At 41.7% G+C, this 25,775-nt stretch overlaps 2 protein-coding genes across 11 annotated transcripts; one reads left to right on the top strand and one right to left on the bottom strand.

The window, feature by feature from the left end:
- Window positions 1-369: 369 nt before the first annotated feature.
- Window positions 370-15,845, bottom strand: znf831 (zinc finger protein 831). 6 transcript variants are annotated; one of them, XM_034584320.1, is made up of 6 exons: window positions 15,688-15,844; window positions 15,142-15,317; window positions 10,723-13,628; window positions 9,353-10,692; window positions 7,662-7,945; window positions 370-1,418 (listed from the first exon to the last, which is right to left on the bottom strand). In XM_034584320.1, the coding sequence occupies exons 3-6, from the start codon at window positions 13,578-13,580 to the stop codon at window positions 537-539; spliced, it is 5,364 nt and encodes a 1,787-aa protein (XP_034440211.1). In that variant the 5' UTR covers window positions 13,581-13,628; window positions 15,142-15,317; window positions 15,688-15,844; the 3' UTR covers window positions 370-536. The 6 variants fall into 6 exon arrangements, with proteins under 6 accessions (XP_034440211.1, XP_034440209.1, XP_034440208.1 ...); XM_034584322.1 differs by adding an exon at window positions 7,040-7,146 and having other exon boundaries at window positions 1,316-1,418; window positions 9,353-13,628; window positions 15,688-15,845; XM_034584318.1 differs by having other exon boundaries at window positions 9,353-13,628; window positions 15,142-15,499.
- Window positions 14,740-25,625, top strand: cstf1 (cleavage stimulation factor, 3' pre-RNA, subunit 1). Of its 5 annotated transcripts, none has more exons than XM_034584352.1 (6): window positions 14,740-14,759; window positions 19,276-19,494; window positions 20,414-20,691; window positions 20,777-20,974; window positions 21,209-21,599; window positions 23,817-25,607. In XM_034584352.1, the coding sequence occupies exons 2-6, from the start codon at window positions 19,326-19,328 to the stop codon at window positions 24,074-24,076; spliced, it is 1,296 nt and encodes a 431-aa protein (XP_034440243.1). In that variant the 5' UTR covers window positions 14,740-14,759; window positions 19,276-19,325; the 3' UTR covers window positions 24,077-25,607. The 5 variants fall into 5 exon arrangements, with proteins under 5 accessions (XP_034440243.1, XP_034440239.1, XP_034440241.1 ...); XM_034584348.1 differs by lacking the exon at window positions 14,740-14,759 and adding an exon at window positions 18,826-18,920 and having other exon boundaries at window positions 23,817-25,625; XM_034584350.1 differs by lacking the exon at window positions 14,740-14,759 and adding an exon at window positions 18,855-18,920 and having other exon boundaries at window positions 19,279-19,494.
- Window positions 25,626-25,775: the final 150 nt, after the last annotated feature.

Here is a 25,775-nt window from a genome sequence, read left to right as displayed (position 1 = left end):
GAAGTAAATTGGACCACTTCTTTAAAACGAAAAAAAAAAAACAACGGAAAAAATACATAAAAATCCTCCATACTGCTCCTGTGGTGTCATCCAAGTCTCCACAAGCCCCGACATTCAAATTTGACTCGAAATGAGGTCATTTACACACATTCAGGCTAAAAACACGATGTAAATGACGTCGCTTCAAGTCTAATTTAAATGGAGGGACTTACAGACACTTGGATGTCAGCACGAGAGCAGTATGGAGGCATGTTATGTGTTTTTTCTGTTGTTTTATTTCGTCTGAAGAAGTGGTCCCATTTACTTCAATAGTATTGGATTTGGCTGCAACACTGTCTACCCCTGAAACTCCAAAAGTGTTTTGTGGACTCAAACACTTCACCCATCCCTCCATCGGCATAGTGGTGAGCAGACAATGAGTGAATTTTTCATTTTTCGGTGAACTATCCCTTTAACGTAACCATTGATATCTCTGCCTCCACAGCAGATTTGCTTGTGAAACATATAAATCAACAGCAAATAAAAATTCAAATGCCCTAAAGCTCAATGATAAGCTTCCCTTCATCATCACTGCTGCTGGTGTCTTCTGAAAAGTCCTGGCAGCTCTGCACAGGCTTCACTCCAGCAGTCAGGCTCTCGGCTGACCCTTGAAGCTGTGCAGCCAAGAAAAAAGACTGGTATTTGTTGGTCGTGTCAGTTCTCCCAGAGTTACTGCTGTGTGTTATGTACTCATGTGGTGCTTGATCCTCGGTGTCCAGCTCAGGCTCTTGGTATGTGAAGGGCTTTAATCGGGCCCCAGCATTATAACCCAGCATATTGGTGTTTGACGTTTGAGTGTTTCCCGTCCATCCAGCTGAAGCTTGACTGACTTGGAGGGAATGAGAGACTTGGCAGTGGTGTGTGGCGCATGAGGTTTTGATATCCGTCGAGAGACCTGAGGTTTTGTTACTTCCTAATGTTACCTTAGTAGAATGGCTTACTGCTGTGCTGGTGTTACCTGCAGTGTTTCCTTGCTGAACAGATAGGGTCTGCTTTTCCTGGTGTGAAAATGTCGTTTGCTGAGTGACTTGTGAAAAAGCATTTTGTGTCTCTTTGAATTGGACCTGTGTTTTGATCGGTTTACTTGAATTTGACTCGCAAAAGGTCTGTGTTTGTTTGGTACGGGCGACGCTGCTTTCCCAGTGTTGTTGTGAGAAATAAAAGTTGTTCATTTCCAGTGGGGGCTGTGGAGAATTGAGAAGGCTAGTCTCACTGCCGCTGGCTGGTAAATTAAGGTTATTTGACGTGCTCAGAGCTTGCTGAGGCCTCTGTGGAGGATACTCAGACATTCCTGAGTACGTCTGGGAAAGATGCTGAAGATGCTCCTCAGATAGCCAAGAGTTTTTAAAGGAATCCACCTTCACCTCTGTGTCTTGTCCCTGTTAATAAAAGAAGAATATGAGAAGGAATATTACCATCACACACCACTATAATACAGTCATTGTCCTCTCAACTTTGAAATCATGTGAAAGCAATCCTTCCTCTTTGGCACATACTGTCAGCCGCCTGTAGTCCTGTTCTTGTTTTAATGGATTGCTGATGTTTTAAACATGAGCAAAAAGCAAATAAATCTTCATAATTGTGTGAGTGTGCGCAGCAGTCCACATGTAAGATGATATGTTTGTTTTACGCAGCTCCTTTAAATATACAGTTTTAAAGCCTCTACAACTTTTGATCTCATGGGAATATTCATTGTAATTCATGGTAATATTTTCACTTGCTCAACTAGTCGTGCTGACACAGCATAATGTTTTAGTTATTGGGCAATTACACTTGAATTTGTATATTTTAGTGCAGTGCCCCTTCTAAACCTGCCTGTTTGGAATGGTTTATTGTCTTTAGTGAGTCCTCCTCAAACAGTTGTACTATATACTCTTTGTATTGTTTGTGTGCTGGACGTTGTGTGCAGAGAAGTTTATAAACAGTCTATGATGCACAGTGAAGTTAGAAATCTTTGTGTTCATCCTAACTGGTTTATCTGCAGTGACGATTTTATATATATATATGCTATATATATATATATATATGTGCTATAAATGTCATTCAAACATTTAATTAGCTCTTTGAGACAGTGTTGCTATTTTGTGATATATAAAAGAGATTTTATATAAAGTTTTGAAAACCATAATTTGAGTGAAGTGTTTTCAGAAAAAAACTGCAATATCATGGTATTGACTTAACGTGTTGATTATACATAAAGATGTATAGCTACAAGCCCTTTCTCTCTCACAATTTATACTTCTAAGCCTTATTCACTGCCATTATTACAGTTAACAGTGCAGGGTGACTCATTCCTTGCCTTCCCTTTTCTTCACCCTAAAGATTTTTACATTTGGTTAGCAAGCAATACATGTTTATACTCCACTCTCACCAAAGCTGATTGTTCGAAAAAAATATATTGGGCCAAAGCTTTACAATTATTGTTGGGTCAAATTTCTCCTCAAGAAAATAACAATTTTCTCTTGGACGAGGTTCAATATCAGGGTCTTAAGAGTCTTCTGAGTTCAATCCCACCACTTTTCCAAACAAATCTGCCAAAAGTAAGCAACATTCTTCCTTGCACAGGGCAGTTTTGATATTTGCTACATTCTGATAAGCTGGTGGATTGGAAACAACCTCCATCTTCCACGAGACTGTGCGGCTCGCACAGATGTATGAAGTCTGTCCCTAAGTGTTTTCCAAGGGAGGAAACCTTTCCACTCAGACACATGTTTTTTAAATTTAATATATTTTCATACACAACAATAAATAACATGTTGCTCAAAGACATTGCTGCTTATATCTGTTCTTTTAAGTAATGCACTTTTAAGTTTCCCTTCCTTCAACTTTAACTTTAACATGTTGCAACTAACCTATAAATTATTACACTCAATTATATCTGCTAAAAGCTTTAGTTGAATGACTTAGCGTATGAAGTGATGGTTTGCACAGCAGTCTCATCATCACTTTTCTGTGGAAAACACTTTTCTGTCTTGACTCTGTGTATGGCTCAAAATAAGTATATTTCTCATGAAATATAATTTCTTGTGTGGTTTGACTCATCGTAGGGATCATGTATTAAAGATGCTGTAAGTGTTTCACAACAAAAAATAAAAAATCTGGCAATGGTGTTTCTCTTTTCTTGGTAAATTTCAAACAATTGTGTCTGAAACCTGCTGCAACACAACCTTCAAATCAATATGTTAATGTGATAATGATTTGTGGAAAGTTTTATCAGTGTTTAAGAACAATCAATACATTTTTAAAAATTCCTTGTGATTGGGGATCGTATAATATTCTTGATTTGTCTACACAGGCTTTTTAGGATTTTGATATCAATCTTGAAATTATTTACTGTGTGCACTGTGAAACCCTGTGGTGCTAAACCATGAAGCAAGATTCTGTGGTCTATTATTTACATTGATATGTCCTGGTTATGCAAACGTTTGATGGAAATGTACTGCCAGCAAGTGTGTTCAAAGATCACCACTCTGTTTTTAAGTGCCAAAGTAATGGACGTGTGGCTATACTGTATATGTCCAGCAGGGGATACTGTGCAAAGTGCATGTAAGACCATCAGCCATGGGACCCTTCCCACGGCACGCCGTGTGACTCTGTCCCAAATAAATCTTACTTCCATGCTTCTTCTGTGAAGTGTCAACTCTAAAACATTGTAAAGGTGGAGGATGTCATAAGGGTTTGTGAGTTTGTCAGGTAAAAGAAGAAGAAGGAGGAGGCCAGAGATCAGCAACAAACCTCCTATGCAGAACCCCACCAAACAGGTGAGGGGGTCCAGTAACTCCTTTGATTTTGAAAGGATTCCTATTGACTGGATCATTGGTGTCTTAGTAGCCAACTGCTGAAGCTAATCAAGAAATAGTGGTAATCAACAAGGAAACCTTTTTTTCATTTCTAGTTGATGTGTTGTATGTACTAGGGAAAATAAAATAAATCAAGGTCTGATATTTGTGTCTGAAGCAGCAGTCAGGTTCTTGCCATTTAAAGAACCATGCCCCTTAGTCAGTGCATGAATTTATGAGAACAAGTCAAACAAAGACACGCCCCTCTGAGAGGGGGGTTGGGATACGAGTGAGGCTGAATTCTTTGATGATTATGATGATTGCATCCTTCATTGGAATCCAAGGAGTCTTATTGCCAGTGGACAAGAATTTAGGAAATGAGTTGTCAGGCTTAACCAAGCTTTGATTTTGACATACCAGGATATTAATGTCTGTGCAAAGGTAGACCTGGTTGGCAGGTGGCAGCTGTGCTACTGTGTCCTGAATGCTTGAAGGGATAGTTCACTCAAAAATGAAAATTCACTCGTTATCTAATCACCACTTTTGGAGTTTCAGGGGTAAACAGTGTTGCAGCCAAATCCAATACAATTGAAGTAAATATTGTTGTTTTACTTTTGAAGAAGTTATCACCAGTTACTTCAATTGTTTTGGATTTGACTGCAACGCAGTTTACACCTGGAACTTCAAAACTGTTTTCTGGATCCAAACACTTCCCCCACCCCTCCATTGGCACAGTGGTGTCATTATGCCATATTTTTAATAGTTGGAAATTGGATTCCCCAGGGCAAGTGCCCTCAATTTCAATAATATGTGTAAACCTAAGTTTGACAATTTACTTACTGGGTGAGTCATTTTAGAGATCATAACCCCTTGTGGGGAAGCCAAGAAAACTATGTTGTGATTGAGGAACTCATATAGAAACACAAAGATTGTGCTAAGACCTATGATAGTGTGGTAGATAAAGCAAGCATGTAGATATCGATGTAAGAACCCTATTCAAGCAGAAGAGGATGCAAAAAGGAAATGTCAAAAGGCATTTTGTGGGACACTAGGTCCGGATACCTGTCAGTTAGATATGGTCCAGAATCCACAAAATGTCTGAACAGGTTGTCAAAACACGAATTTCATTTCTGAAACATGACTGTCAAGAAAAGAAATGCAGATGTGCGTGTCTAGATTTTTCAGTACATCACTTCAGATAAGTGAGGAAGTCTGAAAAAAAAAAAAAATGGAAATGACTATGAAGGAAACCACTAACAGTTCAAACATTTAGATAAAAGATATAAGAGATAATAGATATTTGAAACTTTATCTGTATATATATTCATATTCTATGAAAGGTAACTGAAAGAAAAAGGTAAATGATTTTTGAATTATTGCTTAAACTTTTTCTGAATTGGAAGAAGTACTGTTGATTCCAATTGCAGTTTTAGACCAGGATAGTAGGAAAGCTGTTGTCAATAAGGAAGCTCTAATAATAGTATTCTGGGATGGAAAAAAAAGCATGTGGCTCTATATGGAGGGAGGCACGCTTATATGCTTATAAAACTCCATGATGGTACAATGTTTTACGGTATAAAAGATTTCCTTAATCACAGGTCACATGAGGTGAAGGTTTTTTTTTTCTTCCTGAAACTATTGAAAGTGATGCAACACCCCAAGGCTCAGTGGTTAGTCTAGTCCTCTGAAAAGTCATGATAATTAAAATAATTGTTTCTTCCTGCGGACAGATAAGAGGGGATTTAGGATTTCCAGGTCTACAGGTATTCATTGGTTCAGTGTTAAAGTTGCTGCACTCAGTCTTTATTTAAAAATCCTTATCTCCAGGGACACTAGCATTATGATTTACAGTGTGCAATCTGCTGTAAATTCATTGGATAAAGCATCAGTTTGTCTGTCTGATTTTCAAGCCCCCTAACCCAGGACCCTTGAGTGCAGAACGTTCATAAATGCTGATTGCATGCACTGTAGTTGTTTTCATCTGGATGGGGACAATTATTTCAGTCCTTAGCACCTTAAGTCCATTACTTTGGCACTTAAAACAACGGAGGGGTGATCTTTGAACACCCTCTCTGGCAGTACATTTCCATCAAAAGTTTGCAGAAACACTGCGTTTTGTCACGTTTACCTCAGGGAGGAAGGAGTAGGCCTCCTGGAGCTCTTACGAACAGATTGACTGTCTTTTAGTCGTGACAGCTTACCATTAGCCCCCTGACAGGTGCTGTAAGACAGAACCACTAGGCCTTTAACCTATGACACTTGCCTATGACTCAAAGCATCTGTCTTTACAAAAACACATTGATTGACTGACAGACGTACTGAGCAAACAGTGTTGAATTCAGACATGTGGTGCAATGTTTTTACCAGAGACAGCTCAGAAAGGAGAAGCCTCACCACTGACACACCGCAGGTCCGGAGTCATTCACTCGTGAACGTGTGCATAGTAAATACTAGATCCATTTCTCACAAGCCACAAATCTTCTGAACATTCTGGCACCGAAACAGCATTTTGCAGACAGTTTGAGAGGTTCCTCTGTCTGAGTAACACTCTCTCGCCAGATCTGACCACATGGTTTTTTTTCTTCTCTCTGTAGGTTCTGGCCTGGTTTCACTGCAGTGCTGCCAACATCGTTTTCCAACCGGAAAAACAGAAAATTTAAAGAGGCTATGAATCAAAAAATTTAACTGAAATAAAACTTTCAGTTAAACTCTTTACAATACTATTGACTGAAAATGTATTCAAATGTTTTCGAGGGAAAAAAGATAATTATTATTAGACTGACATGATCCTGTACCGGGAAATTTGTATTGTATCCATTGTGATGAATTATTGTTTAATTTTGACATGGTCAAGCAATAACTCATCAAGTTTGGACAAGCAGTAGGCTGTAATACCGAAACAATGACCAGTGCACACAGGAAGTTTATACCATTTAGTGCCACTGACAGAGCTTGTGTCATTTATATACTGTATATATATATATACTTATCTGCAGTGGCATTAAGGGCATGGGCCCACAGATTACTGTACTATATTACTATATTCAGAGGTTATTGTTTTTTTTTAGAGATGATGAAGAGCATTAGCAGGCTATAACACTCTCCTACACACAACAACACACCAGAGGGCCTCTCATTGCAGAGCCACTAGCTCAGCTCAACCCAGGTATTCACACAGTGACTCTCTCATAGGACTTGACTGTCCTGACTGTCCATATTACCGGACCGTGGTCAGTCAGCCCACTGTGTCTCAATTCAGGGACTGCATCCTTCGGAGGACACTGTCTACCTGGCCCACGAAGAAGGTGGTCTTCATAGACTGCAAAGGCTGAAACGAAATGAGACAGTCTGGTCAACTGCAGCTTTCCGGGATCGCCGTCACAAGCTCAAGCTGAAGTTTGACACAACGAGAGAGTTTCAATGCCTTTTTAAATTTATACTGTTATCTGTTCTGTTGAGTTGAAGTGTGATACTCAAGCAGTGGACGTCTCATCGTTTGTCAGTGCCATTAGCTCTTTAAAAAAAAGTTTGTCACTGAAGTGCAGTGAATCTTGGGATAGAATTGGGCTGGGAACCATTTGATGGCCGCATTTGAAGGAGCCTTCGAAATGGGACAGTCTAATCTGGCTGCTGTGACGCAATCGGTCTTCAAATGCAGAAGTAAGACACAGCTGACATAGCCACACATTCTTGCAGTCATTGCTACCTTCCTCTTAATTTTCTTAATATGCTGGAAGAGAGGCAGTCAGCAGAATTCAAGTGCAATTACACTTTAACACTGAAAATGCCAGAAAAACAGACATGTCGAATAAACATGCAACCAGTGAAGAAGTTCAATCTCACCTCTAACTCTGTCATGTCTGGTAAAGCTGTGTATCTGCAGTTTGACTCTGTGTTGGCCAACTGTCCAGGGGCCGTGTCTGCCTTGATTCCTCCGTTCTTATCCTCCCTCATCACTCCTCCACCGCTCTGCCCATCTATTCCTTGGTGGGTTGTCTCTCCGGCCTCTTGGCTCAGTTTTGGCCTCCAGTCGGTGCAGTCTGACTGTCCAGGTACACCTACATGTCCCCATTTCTGTGGCTCCTTCTGGACTTCACATCCCACCAGGCAGTCTCCCTCCATAATCCCTAGGGGAATCAAAACAATTAAAAAGCAGTTGTTATCTTTGGGATGGTGAGTCCACAAACTTATATGTCAGTTTTAATTTGCCTGAAAACTAAAGCAGGGGAGAGTGGACTTTCGCTAAAGGTTTTCTAAAAGTGACTTCAACAATGCTGTCATGGTCGAGTAGCAACTAACCTGGCAGAACTAATGATAATCTGCTGATCAGATAATTCAGGAAATTTTACTTTACGGTGAGTGTGTCTGATCCCCAGTGTGAGTGACAAGTCTTTAAAGGACAACTAGAAACTGTTCATACCTGGTTGTTGGTTGAATTAAGTGGACAGACACATTGAGATCTGATATCTCCGACAATATTTAGAAGGGATTTTGGCCACATATGGCAACACACAGTCTCCCTCTCTCATGCCAGCGCCTTAGTTTGTTGTTTCAGTTTAGCCAGGAGGCAGTAGATGGATGTCTTTCAGTGGCAGTCTTTTTTTCCTGTGCTACCCAACATGACCTTTTTATCTCTGTTATTGTCTGTAATCCTCAGCTCCTTTAAATTACAGAGTGAACTGCTGTTTTGTGCCGTGATGGGGATCAAATTACATTTTCAAATGCTGCAGGACCTTTCTCTGTGAAGACTTAGGAGGCAGCTTGCATGTTATCATAATGAGGAAAATCAGGGTAAAATTTAATTAAGGCCACATGGATCTTCAAACTTCTTATTTTATTTCACCAAAGTGAGGTTTGAAGCAAAATGCCATTTAAATATTTTGTCTATGTTTTAACCCTGAGAATTTAAGTTCTGTGATTCTGTAATACTCAGAGGTCAAGATGAGGGCTTCACTCTACAAACCAGTTATCATTTACCACCATCTTGTGGTGGAATTGGGTTTCTGTCTTGAAATCTTTCTCTGATGGAAAGTTGTCAGTGAGAGCAACACTGCATTTAAGTGTACAAATAAACTGCATTCTCTTAAAATTAAGGGACTATGTGGAACTATATATGATAATCCACCACAATATAATCCACCTGGTTTCAATTCCCACTGAAACCAAAATTCTCCTCAACCTACACACACACACACACACACACACACACACACACATATATGTATATATAGACAAACGTTCACCTGCTAATATTGCCTCATCAGCACCTTAATCTTCTTTTTGTACTTTCTGGTTAGATGTAAAACTGCATTTTGTTGTACTTGTACTATTTGCAATGACAATAAAGTTGAATCTAATCTGAGGTGGGATCGCCTTCCCTAACGCTAGCCCCTTCACCCTCATTGGTATTATTTAGATTTAAATCTAAAATGTGTTAATACAGAGTCAAATCAATAACATTACACAATGGCATCTGTATCCTTCAGATCCTACACAATATGAATGATTTAAATGATTAAAATAGTAAAATATACCTGCAGTAGGGCTCTGAATACTTGTGAGCACAGCTGGGATGTCTTTGGTTCTTTCCACATGGATGTTAGAGGACTCTGAAGTAAACAGTTTTTGTGAGTGGGCTAAGCTGATTACATCCTGTGAATCACAGAGAGTCTTTTCCGGTAAAGTGACAGAAGTGTCTGAAGGTCCCACCCCGTCACAACCTGTGTTTTCATGTTTAGATGGATCCACAGTCTCTGATAATGCAGGATCTGAAGGTTTGCTGCAGCAGATGGATGCATGTGGGTTCAGCTTTCTTGGAGCTTTGCAATTATTGACAGAAAATGGAGACACTGACCCAGAGAGTTCATCAGCACTGGCCTTATCAAACCTAACATGCATAGAGCAGGGTGTTTCTCCACTTTCTAACCTGCTGCTTCTGTATGCAGAGGCTTCACACTTGGTTTTCATTATGCTTGCTTCACATGAAGCTCCTTGATTTTTAGGTTTTTGTTGTGTTTCTTTGCCCAGTAGTTCACTTTTTCTATTCTGATTTACTGAATTGGGAGAAAGACCAGAGAGTGTTTGCAAAACCAATCCACCTTGACTGACCCTGCTGCCCAGGAAAGGTTGCTCTTCAGGAAAGGAGTTCAGAGAAAGGGCACGTTCCTCCTCTGAAGTTTGGTTTCTTCCTGACCGTACAGCAGCAGTTGACATAACATCACTTGCAGAGCTCAGAGTCTCTGTGGCCGTGTTTACATGACTGCATTTGTGTGGGTGTAATGTCAAGCCTGGAGCTTCAGGGGGCTTAGATTCAGCTGATAGTGTAGCCTGTCTGGAATTTCTGTGTTCAGTCATGTGGGCAGTCAGTGGAGGTTTTATTCTCTCCACATTAAGTGTGGGTAAAGATTCATTTTGGTCCAACTCCTTTTGATACCCCTGCAGTCGATGGTCCGTTCCCTCATTGCTTCTTTCCATGGCTGCAGAGCTTTGAGCTTTGTTCTGGATCACTTCTGCGGCCTGTGCTTGCATGTCACGTCTCTGTGAGAGGCTGCTATCCTCATGACGCTCAATCTGTGGTTCAATGAGAGCTAGCTGCTCGTCGGATATGATCTGGAGGCAGATCTGGAGATCTGCTGTGTGAACATGAAACACATTCTGACCTGCTGGTTGCACCTGGTCAAACGGTACAATGTGACATGGTACTTTTGGGGTGTTTGGGCCAGTAAATGCTCTGTTTACAAAGTTCGACTGGTCTGTTTCAGGCAAGAACTGTAAGTGTGATAGAGGAAGGTTAGAGTTAAGTCGACACTGTGAGATAGTTGTAATAGAAGTAGCAGATGTCTGATTGTTTTCTGTGCTTATGGGGGGTATAGCAGGGAAGTTTGCAACCACAGGTGCAACAGGGGGGGGTAACTGCACAGGTGCAGATTTCGATGGCTGTATTGATGTGCTGCATAATCCTTCCTGGTAATCATGAAGACAGGCTGTGGTTATTGTGGTTGCTGCAAATTGCCTGTGCACCACAGGGAGACTAGATGTCATATTTTCATTGAATCTTGATGTTTCAGCTTGACAAAATGTTGCAGCTGTGCAAGGCAAGAAAAGCTGGGCTTGTTTGGAATTAAGAGCATTCGTCTTTTTGGAATCACCAGTTTGCATCAACGCTGACGTGACAGAATCACTTAATTTGATTTCAGGATAGGTGACTGAAGGTGAGGTTTGCTCAGTTTTAGAAGATGATGTAGGAGAGGTGAAGGTGCAGCCACCGGTTACTGTCGGTTTATCCACAACATGCAGTGAAGTATTTGAATCATGTTCCCCAGCGTTAGGCAACTTGAGCTGGTACTTGGGCAGGAAGCTGGTCTTGACAGCTGAGGGGATGGAAGTGACAGGCAGGGTGCTAACCGATTGTGCACTTGCATTGATTATGCATGGTGAGAAGAGAGCTCCTTTGAGTTGAGTGTGCTTTGGGGTTTTTTGGAGGTTGACATAACTGAAGTGTGCATCCTGCTGAAGTGCACTGCCACTCACAGAGGGAGGGGGGTAACTCAGTGTGTTTGGGGCGATCTCCATCTCAAGTTGGCGAATTGATTCATCATCCGTTCTCTGCTTTTTCCTATCAGAGGGAACATGGGCTCCACAGAGCTCAGAGATGGAATCACTGTGCTTTTCTTTAGGCCCAGCCCCTGTGCTGCTCATGCTGTCTGCTTGGTGGCTAACCAATGATCCAACTGAGGGTAATGGCAGTATTGACAAAGACAGGTTTCTCCGGATTGGAGTCTTGAGAGAGCTGCAAGGCGAATAAAGCTGGGTAGTTCTTACATTAACATCCACAGTAGAGCCGAGGGACGTCTTGGCAGGAGAGCAGCCTGGATGGCACACTGTTGCCCTGCTGCTTGGGATGTTTATCACTGAGCCTGTTGTGACTGTCTCCTTATGAACGGATGAAAGCCGTTTTTGTGGCGCCTGAAAAGCCTTGTGCTCTGTGTTCATACATTTCCTGCCTTTGACAACACTGTTATCACCATCTTTCTCTGTGTTGTAGAGCTTCTTAAATGTCCCGCCCCCGTACATGTACCACTTGTTGTAGGCAAACTTCTGAGCTTTCTTCCTCCGGAACTTTCTGTTGCTTGGCTCTCCGCAAATGTTCCCATCGCAGCTGAGACTGCCGGTGCTCGCCTCCTCCACAGATGAATTCATAAAGAGACCGTCTGTTGCGTGGTTGCAGTCTACGGCTGTCTGTCTGACCAGTGGCCGGTGGGTGGATGACTGTTGGTTCACAGGCTTTATGGCAAAACCTGCTGGGTTGATCTGGCCTGAGCTTCCCCTGCGAACCAGTGATTCATAATTGCTCTGATAGGAAGAGGTTGAGCTGCTCCTCTCAGGCTGCAGGGGTGTGACGCTGAAGGGGAGGGAGTTGCTGCGGGTTAAGAGGCCATGCTCCATGGTGGTTGACTGCTGAGTGGGCACAGAGCTGTACAGTCCAGGCTTCCTGTTTCTTTGCAACCCAACATTCGGAGTCCTACTGATCTTCATGTCAAAGTGAAAGGAGTCCTTGTAAGTGTATGGCAAAGGGAGGTCGATGCTACCCTGCTTTGAAAGAGCAGTCTTTCGAGGCCTTACATTCTCCAGCTGTTTGTCCTCTACAACAGCTGTATTCTCAGATATCAGCTTAGATATGCGCTCCTCCAGTGTCTTCTGCTCCTGCTCCCTTGCACCTTTGTCTGGTTCTGAAGACGTGTGTGTGTTTGTTGTTTCCTCAAGATGCTCTTTATTAGATTCAGTAAGAGAATCCAGACTGTGGTCGTGTAAAACACTACCAGGACTTGGGTAGTGGTCACTGCTCTCGCTGAAACCTGAGTCTGTGCTCTCGTGGTTCTGTGATGTTCCTCTGGATACCGAGCTCTCCCACTGCTTGGAGAACACAGTGGCCTTTTGTCTCTGAAGTGGGAGATGTCGACCAACAGTCGAAGGAGGTTGTTCATTTTCCATTCTCAGGTTCTCCTCTACTTTTCTTACCTTTGCACTTTCATTTGAATCTGTTTTATGTCTTGCAGGGGCCAAGTCTCTCTGCTCACAGACGGAGCCCTGTGTCGTTACAGAGAAGACCTCTGTAGTATTGGCTGGACAGGTAATCTCAGCAGCAGGTAGTGTGGCATCCTTCTCCATGCTGCCCGTCTCCTCACTGTGCTCATCCAGAGACAGACTGGAGGAATGAGTCTCTGTTGAGCTGGACATGCTGTCTAGGCTGCCCAGGCTGCTCTGCTCTGACTCGGATGAGAGGCGGGCATGAGCCTGAGTACGTTTATGTTTGTAGAGGTTGCTCTGAGTCTTAAAAGAAACTCCGCAAGTGGTGCAGGGGTAGGGCCGCTCCCCTGTGTGGCAGCGGAGATGTTTCTCCAGCACACTGGGCTTCATACAGTCCCGTCCGCAGTGAGGACACACATGCTTTCCTGCCGATTTGGGTCTGGCGGTAGGAGCAGCAGCTGCCGGACTCAACCCTGGCGAAGAATGCAGCCCACCGGCAATGTGGAGCGTCAGAAAGCGAAGGGTCTCCTTGGAGTAGAGCGGCGGCATGGTCAGATGGAGCGTGGCCGGTTCCCGTGCAGCAGCAGGAAGCTGTGGGAAAGGCTGCGCTGGTAGAGCAGGCACTGTGTGGATGTAAACAGCCGTCAGCGGGGCCTGGACATCCATCCTTTTCTCTGTCTGCGCTGCAGCTGAGCTGATGTGCACTGGAGCACATACTGGCTTGCCAGTCTCCATGGTAACACTGCTGCTGTCGTGATGTACCAGTGCCAGGTCTCTAATTACCTGTAAGATAAGAGTTTTCATTAGACCTCATCTTTGCTCAGATTCAGAACTGGTAGATCAGTGTATCTGAGCAGGGATGTTTGGCTTTAATTTTAAAAGGAGAAATTAGACTTAATTCCTGAAGAATATTTTGTTATTGCACCATTGGAACAGAGAAAAACAGATAATGAATGTGGAATGAATTAGGACAGATGGCCAATAAAGGAATTAATCCAGTCTGGTTTTTGCATGCTGATAAAATCCAGGGAGATGCATTTTTCCACAACAGCACGAAAACAAAAACACATCTAGATCTAAGTTATAATGGTGTGGTGAGTAATAATACCCATGGCTACCAAGCAAAAAGAAAAGTAGAATCAATTGAATCTCTGCTGATTCCTTTCTAGAGCAGGTGGTGTAGGGACACAACTCTGAGGATATGTTTTGTATGCAGGCAGTGGAGATAGATGAGACAAAAACATGAGAAATGTGAGGAGAGAAGCAGGGGGTGATGTAGGAGAGTGACTCACACCAGGAGAGGGCTGAGGGAGGGAGATCAGATACTCATATCAGAGGCTTTATCTTTCCAAATGAAACGTGTCTGCTGACATTAGCTCTTGCCTCTGTCACCAGTCTGCACCAATTACATGGCACAACTCTTGATTCACCGTAGCATGTAGCAGCTTTGTCTCGTGACAGATCATCATATTTATGCAGAATCAAAGCGGGAAGCCAACTACATGAAGAGATAAACAACCTTATCTTAGGGTGAGCAAATTTCATTTTCTGTTGCTATGATGCTGCCTCTACATGTATGATGAATTTGCATAATTCACCCACAAAGTCACCGATGGCACGGAGCATAATCTTTGTGAGCTGTACAGCATGAGCACGCCCACGTTAGACAGTGTTTGCGGTGCTGTTATACCCAGGAAAGTTTGCTCCTATTCAAGTTCAGTTCTCGATGAAAACGAGAAGAACCGTGTCAGAGCGTTTCAATCTTTTTTTTAACATTATTTACTCTGCAGATCTGCCCTCTTACTGTAATGTGCTTTCACTTCCCTATAGCTATGTAAATATGTCATGCTGGGACGCCATGGACCTGTAATGCAGAGCTTTGGGGACCTTTTCACCTACAAGCACTTCAAAATGGTGAGTCTTGTATTAAATGGGTTCAAAAACAATTTAAACTGCACGGAAATACATCCGCTTATTGTACAATAGCAAAATTGACGAGCATCAAAATGTTAATAAAAAAGAAGATATTTTAGATTTCTCAGATTTCTTGCAGCACTGCCTCAAATTAAAATCTCTGTCTTGTTTTATTTTATCTACTCTATTCAACTCATTTCCATTAGTTGCTCTGACTTTGTAAAGGGTGCCTTTGAAAAGAGGAAATAATCTGTTGCCATCACAAAGTGTTGTTAAGATTAACATTACAAGAAACCAGAACATGCTGTAACTAGGCCGAAAGTCAAGGGCAGATGTTTAGAAAAACTGAAACTTTCTCATAAAAGATATTAAAATCACTTACCGTCTTGCTTTTGACTTGAATTAGTTACAATTATCCAGCTTAGACAGTCTTGTACCTGAGCAGCCCCATCTTCGGAGTACCTGCTGTGTTTAATCTGTTCCGTCATCCAGGCCGTGCGGCTCTCTCCCATCTGATATTCTCACACAGCTCTTTTGACATGAACTGTCACAAGGAAGCTGAACAAATGCAAATGAGAGAAAAGATGCACTATGAAAGTGGTGAGGCAAAGAGGAGGAGAGTGAGGGAAGGAGAAGGGCTGGCTGGGTGGCTGAGGGGGGTGGTGGCTGTGAGACAAAGACTTCCGGAGGACAAGTTGAAAACACAGAGTGATCTGGAGGAGTGGAAGAGACCAGAGGCCCTGAGCACAGATGAAATGATTGAAGACACACACACACACACACACACACACACACACACACACACACACACACACACACACACACACACACACACACACACACACACACACACACACACACACACAGTGCTGTGCAGAAGTTAAAGTGGCTTTTGTTGGAGGAAGTGCAGTGACAGAGGCAGGCTTACCTTCAACAGTCACGTTGGATGAATTACTGACTTTACCATCAACAGTTTGAGCCAGTACCTGTCTTCTGGCTCACTTAAATACTCGCTCCCCCATCCACCTACTTCCTCCCACACACTGTATTTCATACACCCACATAGACAAGGGCGCAGCAAAGCCAATGTTGATGTGGCCGCCTGGCTGCATGTGCAATGCTCTCACTCTCTCATGCAGAGAACGAGAACTGTGAGTGGCTGGGGTGAATTTCCCAGCTCCAACCAGAGCCCCCATTGCATTCAGCGGGTGTACACCAGTTCACACTGCACATGCTTACACTCATACAGTTGCTTTTTTTGAAATTATAATGTCTCATTTCTATTCACAATATTGCTGCATTTACTGTTGCTGGATTTGATGAGAAAAACTACTGATTTCGTACACAGTATACATTCAGCCAATAAACATATGATCAGTTTCTCTTGAACAGTACAGTGAGATGTATTATTGACCATAAGATAAAACCCAATCCGACATTCATCTTTATAGTTTGATTCTGATTCTATTCTTATAGATCATTTCTATTATTTATAGAAAGACATACTTTTTACACACATATTTGTCCACATAGCCTGTGTAATGACAGTGCCAGCACCACCATAGTTAAGGCATCGTTCTGTGTCTGGAAAGCTGCAGATTATAAGATCATAATAACCTGAGACAGTTATCGAGGGGTTTCTCACATATTGCATGGGGCCTCAGAAGGCCTGTTACAGGGTGATTCCTAAAATACACATTGTGGGCGTAGGTACACCATTTGATATTTGATATGACACACATCTTGATCATGCACACACAATACTGATATAACATTATTTCATGAAATGGAAATTGTTTGCTAACATCTTGCGTTATCAACTTTAGATTCCCAGCAGATACCGAATAAGCTTTCATATGAAGTAGTAGCTCAGACCAATAATCACTTTTCTTTTAGTCTCCATCTGCTCCTGAGATAAATGTCTATAACGTAATTTTTTTCTTTTCTCTTAATTCTAGAGTGTATGGTGATACTAGGGCTTTCAGCCAATAAAAGACAAATAGGCGAAAGTCCCTCAACTGCTCCACAGTTACATGAATGATAATTTTAGTGGTTTTGTTGCTTCAAGCAAACATTTGAATGTTGCAATGGATCATAAAATATATAGTTAATAAAGCTGCTTTAACTCTTATCTGTGTTTTATTTTTCTAAACAAATGAATAGAACAACATAATCTTACCCTCAACACCACATGATGTAAGTGATGTTTCATAGCTCTACAGTCATTTTTGAACAATATGTCATCGTGTGGGATCGGCTGTGCAATTCTCAGATGACATCTGCTGAAAGAAAACAAATAGTTTTTATATCTTTTCACTGCTACAGACTCTTGCTGGTCTCCAAGGCAACTGCAGGCTGATCTGCTGAGAGCATGGTTAGTGTTGACATGGTAACGAGACACCTCCTACCATACATGTTTTTTTGTCTTTACATAGCTGCACTCCTGCAGGAGGGACACACACTTTCAGGCATATTCACATTTGTTAAGGCAGAGTCAGATTGAATGTTTGCAAATTGAAGCATGTGCGTAGTTAATGCCAGTTTGCACAAATGTCTTCACTGAAACAGTCAGCAATGTTGTTGTTAGATGATAGATATAAAGAAATATATTATTTGGATATTTATCCAAGTGGGTACAGCTGATTGATTGTCAGACACACTACACATTTGGAGTTCAGTGGTCACGTGTCTTAATACAATGCTAAAACATGCTAATTTCATCATTTTTTGAGGACTATGAAGTTCACTGCCTCTTCGCACTGCCATGGACAAAGTCATTCAATATGTCTAAGGACTGAAAGAGCCCAAGGGAAATATCCAGCTTACTTTATTAGAGTCTGGATGAGTATTTTTGCATGTTGGATGAAAAATGATAGATGTATTATTTGAGGAGGCTCATCTCCAAAGCAGGCTGAGCTACCATTATCCATCTGAATGTATTACACTTCATTTCCGTCTCTTTTTGGCCACAATTCAGGAAGTGACAACTGACTGTGTGGGTGGGTGTTGAATTGCTGGAGGCCTATAACCATTTACATGTTCCCTTTTACCTTTTAGTGGTTGAAGAACAGCGGTTTCTTGCCCCACTTTTGCCTTCAACACCAATACTAATCTCATCACTGCTACCTGCTGCCAAACACTGTGCCTTTACCCATCAGCCTAAATAACCATAAAGATTATTATTCTTATTTATTTTTCACGTTTAACACTGTCTTAGCTGCTAATGTCAGAGTGTAGCTTGGTTAAGGGTATTTTACAGTTTACAACTTCAAGCTGAGAGTTCTATTACTTTAACAGAGCAGAGATTAAAACCTGAGCAGAAGCTGAGTGTGTTTTCCTCTTCATGTCTTTGAGATGCTGTACTTGTGCACCCTCTGCTGGGTCATTAGTACTGGCCGCCATTACAGGGGTAAAATAAGCCTTGCTCACATTCATTTTATTAATACAAATTATTTATTATTCAACATCTGACTCACTCACAATTATGTCCCTCTTTTTCTTTTTTTATTGTGAAGCAGCCAAACCTCTCAGTTTAATACCCAGAGACAAGACGTATTTAGCATTTTGTTTGAAAAATATCAGCCTGATTAAACTATGAATCACCTATTGAATATTTCTTACAGATTTTTACTTGCACTAATTATAGGCTTTTATTAAGGCAATAGGTTTTGCATACACTAGGAAAGAAAGAAGATATTTTCCTTTGTTTCATTAAAAAATCAAGTATTACAAACTAAATTTGAAAGTCCTGTTAACCAAGAGAGAATAGAATTGTGTTCTGTTTTTATAACATGCAGCATCAGGCATTTCTTTTTCTATCTTAGTGAAAATATATTTTCACAAAGACGACAAAACTGATAGTGTTTCATGTGACAGGGTTTTTTGCCATTTCTTTCCTCTTATCGATACATTTTTCCATTTGCTTGTAGCTAAACATTATAAAGTATTCAATATATATATAATATTATTAGTATTGCACACTTATATTAACATGTAGAACGTTTAATAATAAATATGAATCCCTTTTATCACCTAGAATGAAAACCCTGTTCACCACGAGGGAGCCTCCTCTCTTAGCGTGGTGACGTCGGACGCACGTTACGTACAGCGGGACGCACGCTTTGGTTGAGTCCAGGAGCGCCATTGAATCCGAGAACAGAGGTAGATATGTTTCATGCTTTCATGTGAATACAGAAGAGTAACGTTCCTCCTCTGCGGGTAATTAGCTCATCGTGTTGTTTGTGCACAGCGAGCACACTGCGCCACTTCCGGGTTTCACCTGCGTCTAACTTAAGCTGTGTTAACTCCGTCTCAACTGTAGCAGCAGAGCTAGCGCTGTTAGCATCACTGCTAAGCAAAAGTTCCATTCATTCGCTGTACAGTCCGAGCTAAGTAGCTAACGGGGTGTGTTAGGAGCTTATGCTTGATGTGGTAGCAGCTAACTGTAGCTGACGCTGATAACGAATTAGCACTTATCACAAATAAGCGTCTGCATGGTTTGTGTGTTTTCTCGCAGCAGCTAAGTTGTCCGCACTGACGGTGTGGTCCTGGCCCCAGTGACCCAGCATGTATCGTCCCAAGCCGACCCTGAAGGACCGGCAGCACCTGTACAAGCTCATCATCAGCCAGCTCCTCTACGATGGCTACACCAGCATCGCCAACAGTCTCATCAGCGAGGTGAAGCCCCCGAGCGTCGTGTCGCCCTCTGAGCAGCTGATGCAGCTGGCGAAGACAGGTGAGAGGGCTCCTCCGGGGCTGAGGCTGCTGGTGGCCCTACGTCCAGGCTGGGCGACTAAACAACAACAACACACACTGCCATAGGAAGTTCATTCATAGCAATACATCAGAGGGGTTTAATCCTAACTGGAAAGCAGTGTATCATTAATAACATCATCCCATGTATAAACCTCTAATTATTTTCATTGTAACAACCAGTCTGACAGAGCTTTAACGTGATGGTTACAAAACTGCCCCTGGTCTCCCTCTCCTGTCTTCCCTCCCTCTTCTCTCCCCCTCTTTTTCACTCTCCTCTTCCCCATTTTCTCCGCTCCTCCCAACCACTTCTGCCAGAGGTTTCTTCCTCTTCATAAGGGACTTCTTTCTCCTCGCAGTCGCCCAAGTGTTTGCTCGTTGTGGGAACTGTTGGGTGTCTCTATAATCATGTCAAATCTTGACCTAACTACGTAAAGTGCCATCAGATATTGCATGTTGTGATTTGAACACTATACAAATACAATTGAAATGGAAAGAAAAAATCATTTCACATTTATCATAAGTGTTGGCATGGTAGTCACTGTAATCGTGTTGCACGGTGTTCAGACACATACAGATTACATAACTTGCCTGCTGCCGCTGTTTCATTTCTTTTAAAACTTAAAACCTATTTATTTAAAATAATATATATATTATTATATATATTTTTATATTATGAGAAGTTGAGTCTAGGTAATTAATGGGAAATACTGCAGATGACTTTAAGTGCAGCAGTAGAGTAAGGCCGCCGGCGCTGAAATCTTGTTGAATGTCCGCTGTGGTCACACCATTCCTAATCATGATAATTATCGATATCTAGAGTAATTTGATCATTGTTATCTTGATACATTTTTGGCCATATTGCCCAGCCCTACCCTAAGTGCTGTTGCAAACTCTTTCAGGGATGGAGAATGACGACAGTGCGGTTCAGTATGCCATCGGGCGCTCAGATACGGTGGCACCAGGAGTAGGCATCGATATGGAATTCGATGCTGACATGCAGTCAATGTCTCCAGAGGCATCAGAGTATGAGACCTGCTATGTAACATCTCATAAGGGTCCCTGCCGGGTCGCCACCTACAGCCGCGATGGCCAGCTGATTGCCACGGGCTCTGCTGACGCCTCCATCAAGATCCTGGATACCGAGCGCATGCTGGCCAAGAGTGCCATGCCCATTGAGGTGAGGCGGGTTGGAGAATCTGGGTGCACTGTCCTGAAGTCAGCAGGCTCACTCTCACTATTCCCTTTGTTTCTTTCTATGTCAGGTGATGATGAATGAGACAGCTCAGCAAAACATGGAGAATCACCCCGTGATTCGGACACTGTACGACCACGTTGATGAAGTCACCTGTCTCGCCTTCCATCCGAGTGAACAGATTCTGGCTTCCGGCTCCAGAGATTACACCCTCAAACTGTTTGACTACTCGAAGCCCTCAGCAAAAAGAGCGTTTAAATATATACAGGTCAGAATTTGTTTGCAGGATGTCTCAACTTTATCACTTGTCTTATGTTTGGCCAAATAAAACTGCTCTAATAAATATGATATGAAGATGCTTCATTGCATAGACGTTTCCTAAGCAAATGTAAACAAGGCTGAATTTGAGAACATTTAAATGTTTTAACTGGTAATCTAAAACTATTTATTTTGCTCGAATCATGTTCCAATCTAATCCTGTCCTCAATCTGTCTCGCTATAGGAAGCAGAAATGTTGCGCTCAATCTCCTTCCACCCATCAGGTGACTTCCTGCTGGTGGGAACGCAGCACCCCACCCTCCGCCTCTATGATGTCAACACCTTCCAGTGCTTTGTGTCCTGTAACCCGCTGGACCAGCACACAGACACCATCAGCGGTGTCAGCTACAACCCCTCGGCCAACAGCTACGTCAGCTGCAGCAAGGATGGGAGCATCAAGCTCTGGGATGGTGTCTCCAACCGCTGCGTGACCACCTTCGACAAGGCCCACGATGGCGCAGAGGTTTGCTCCGCCATCTTCTCCAAGAACTCCAAATACATCCTGTCCAGTGGCAAAGACTCCGTGGTGAAGCTGTGGGAGATCTCTGCAGGCCGGACGCTGGTCAAGTACACAGGTACAGATGACTTCTGTTTTACAATGTTACTGTTACAACCCTCACTCTTTTTTTTTTTTTGACACAGTGACGGATGGCATCTATCCGATGATTCAATGAATATGTGTTAAGATTCAATGAGTAAACAGTTCCTTTTTTATTAGTGAGTGATTCATGGCTGGTTTGATATGATTCAGTTTGGCTCAGCTTGATGTTCAATTAAACTTCAATTCAATACTTCTTTAATACTTTTTCATTTAAAGCTACTACGTTTTGAGAAAATTATTTAGACAAATATTTCCATATTTTTTCAGCCAAGAACTGAATACAGAATATAGAGACAATTTAACTGTCACAACAAAAGTAATACTATTATGGGCAGACAGAGTAACTTTTTGGGCAGTTAAAATGGGGATGAATAATCATCCTATAATCTTGTACACAGAGCAACTGGAAAATGCAAATTATAAATAGATCAGTTACTGTATTATAGATAATGAGCTATGATATGATACCAATCAACAATGTATTTGAAAAAGAAAACAAAAAAGTAGCTTGGAGCAGTCAGAATATATTATCTCTGCTCCCAATGCTATCCATACATGGGCTCACTGCTCGTGCCTTTAACAAGAAAAACACTATCTTGTTGTTTTAAAACAAAATGATGATAAGAAACTATTAGTCCCATGCAGGAAAATCATCATTGCAGCAAAAGAACCACGCTAACAGATATATAGTATAGATCCCTTATATCTGAAAACTAACCACATTGTGAGTATCTACTGTACACAAACTGAAAAATAACTGTAAAAATGGATACTGTGTATAAACACACACACACACACACAAATGGTAAATGTATAATGTTGAGACAATAATCACAATTGAGGAGACGTTGAAAAATGCAACTGAAGTCAAAAAACATTTAAAGGCAACAGAATCTGATGTGTCTTGTGTCTGCAGACTGTAGTATTGGCAGCACAGAGCTCAGCTATTCCACCTGTAGCACAGAAAACAGTGTCTGAAAACCTCTAAATATATAAGCCTGTTCATAACATGTTAGTAAAGAATCATTCAACATCATGCAACATATAAGCTGACCTTTCGATCTAAAAACCTTTGCTGAACCCCATTTTTTATCAGTTTCCTTTATACTGACCCGTCCTCACCAAACTGACATTCAGGGTTGATGCTCTGGATGTTCATTAACCTGTGTGGACAAAGGTAGAAAGCAGTGCCCCCTAGCCAGTTAGTGAAGAAGTGCTTCTATTTAGTAGCATCACCTGCCACTTATAACATATTATTAAACATCAGTCTGTAGAAGAATCAAACTAACAGATCAGAAAAGCTTAATATGGATAATTCAATAATAATAATAATTATTATTATTATTATAATAATAATAATAATAATAATAATAATTATTATTATTATTATTATTATTAGCTTCAGTATTTCAGTTTTCGTTAGAACATGGCAGTGCGGATGTGGTGCATTTTAAAGTTACCACAGGTTCCATTACACTGCATGTGTTATTTCCTGTAGGTACTTTTTACTGACACTGCTCTTGTCATGATGTATGACATAGCAGTGTTTCAGTGATGGAACAAAATACTCATGTTTTCTCTAGAAGCCACAGCTAATTTGGTTGTGGTGGGTTTGGGTTAAAGTACCTGGCCTCAGCTGTCCTGTACCTACTAAGCCTACCGGTTAATTACCCAAAAGATAACAGACTGTTTAACTCTCAGAAGCAGTTATCTAGTCATTGCGTAGTAATGAATCGACTTTTCTCTCTTGTATTCCAAAATGTGTGGTTTTCCACTCAATTATAACTATAGAGACACTCAAAGGTTAATCATGTACAACATAAATAGAAAGTATAAGGGAAATGGGTAGGGTAGTAAAGTTGCGGTTTTACTCAAAACCATTTAAGATGGAACTATGCAGGGCTTTAGGAATCCCTCAATGCTAATCACTGTCAGGAGACAGATGATGGATGAAGTTACAGATTTGATGATGGATGTTTTCCCCCTGGACCTGCAGTCAGCACCTGAGTTGTGGAAGACTGACAAATGAATGCTCTCACCTCATACCAGAGGCCGTGTTGTCAGATACCATCTCAGAAAACCATCAGTGCTATTTTAGAGAAGCTCTATCATGATCGCTGAGCTGTAATAAAAAGAAAAACCCTCCTTGTAGTGGTGAAGTGACGTGTTGTCTGTCTTTCTGCTGTTACAGGTGCAGGTTTGAGCGGACGTCAGATGCATCGCACGCAGGGCGTGTTCAACCACACGGAGGACTACGTGTTGCTGCCTGACGAGCGCACCATCAGCCTGTGCTGCTGGGACTCACGCACGGCTGAGAGGAAAAACCTGCTGTCTCTGGGACACAACAACATCGTGCGCTGCATCGTCCACTCGCCCACCAATCCCGGCTTCATGACCTGTAGCGATGACTTCAGGGCTCGTTTCTGGTACCGCCGCACCACCACAGACTGAGACTTCCATGTTTCCACGTTACTGATGTTCCTCCCCATTTCATACTCCCACCTGAACAGAGACCCGATCAGGATGTTGGACTCTTCTGCAGAATTCATAACAACTTTCTGTTGATCTGTGTCATCTTACATTTTGATTTCATTTGAAACTGCAGTGGAGTTTTGGCGACAGATCTTTATAAAACAGTTGTAATGTTCATCTGAAGTGATAGTCAGTTGCCTGGATGTGCACTATTGAGACAGTATTTGCTTTAATGAATTCTACACTAAAAAGAGCACGCCCACTTGATTTGATGAATCCATTTAGACTTTGGAATATAATTTTTAAGAATCTATTGGCATATTTCCTATTTTTATTAAAGAGTGTGACCTTTCATTTTGAGAGCATGTCTTATCAATGACATTTTGTATTGCTCTCACTCAAAACCACTCATTAGCACTCAAATATACCTTGCTTGTGTTTAGATTTCATGCACTCCAGCTTCAGCTCTTCTCCCCATGCTCATGTTTCTGCAGCATATGGAACGTCTGCTCCCAGATTCTTTTTCTGCTTTGATTATTTATTATAATTTTTTTGTGCAACCTGTCTGTCAAAATACCCATCCAGTAGAAGGCCAGGTGTAGTGATGACAATCGATGTTTGTTGGTGCTGTTCCCATAAAATACAGAGGGAAAGAAACAGGGCAGCATCTATTTTGATTTCATGGTTGGCAGCAGCAGTTTTCCCATATTGTAAAAACTTAAGCTTCTTGATTTTGCTACTCCTCACTGACCAGGGATCTGCTGGACTGGTAATTTGTCTTCAAGTACACTGATGGGAAGCCAGTGTTGTGATAAAGCTGTGGAGGGCGTGAGTGCATTAACTTGGTTAAACTTACTACCTGTACAGGACTCTCAATGACATAAAGCTAACACATCCATAATGAGGGTGAGACAATTTCACTCATCAACACTACACCCAGTATTCCATTGGTTGTGAAATTTTGACACATGAAAAATCAGAGAGCAGAGGAGAAATCTGAGATGTTTGAGCACACAGAAGCACGGTGAGCGTGAGTGGAGCTGGAGCTGGAGCGCAGGAAATCTAAGCACAAACGGTATATTTTGAGTGCGAGTGCAGGGTTTAGAGTGAAAGCATTACAAAAGCTAAATGTGAAATCAGTGCTCTCAAACTGTAAGACCACACTCACAGAGGAAAAAACCTCCATAAGAATCACAATGTACATTACCTGCTGATGTTTTTCCCTGTGACTGTAAGGCCAGCAGGAAGATGAAGAATGATTAGAACAAGAAATACCTGTTTCTGTGTCCGTATGGGGACCTGACTGTTTTAAGTCGAATTTGAGTGTGTAAAGAGAATGGAAACACCTTGTGAATGATGCACTGAGCTTTAGTCTGACTTCACTTTGTGGAAACTTCATGTGTAACCCACATATCTCAAACGTTTATGTCGTCATTTTGAACACAGAGCTGGGTTGTTATCTTTTCCACTTTTATACAATGTCCTTGATTTTTCTTTTTATTAAACTATTAAAACAAGAAGCCCCTTCTGTTAATTTGACGGTGAAGTTGCCCTGAGACGTCACACAACTAACTGCAGCTATGGTAATATCCTGTAGATATTTTAAGACCACAGTTGTTGCACAAAGAGAGGAACCTGCAGGGAGCAGTTTGTGTCTGAGAACTAAATTCATAAGCCA

The sequence above is a fragment of the Hippoglossus hippoglossus genome, chromosome 5, assembly GCF_009819705.1.
Source record: "Hippoglossus hippoglossus isolate fHipHip1 chromosome 5, fHipHip1.pri, whole genome shotgun sequence".
Taxonomy (NCBI): Eukaryota; Metazoa; Chordata; class Actinopteri; order Pleuronectiformes; family Pleuronectidae; genus Hippoglossus; species Hippoglossus hippoglossus.
The sequence above is the reverse complement of the archived record's forward strand: the minus strand, read 5'-3'. Positions and strand labels throughout refer to the sequence as shown.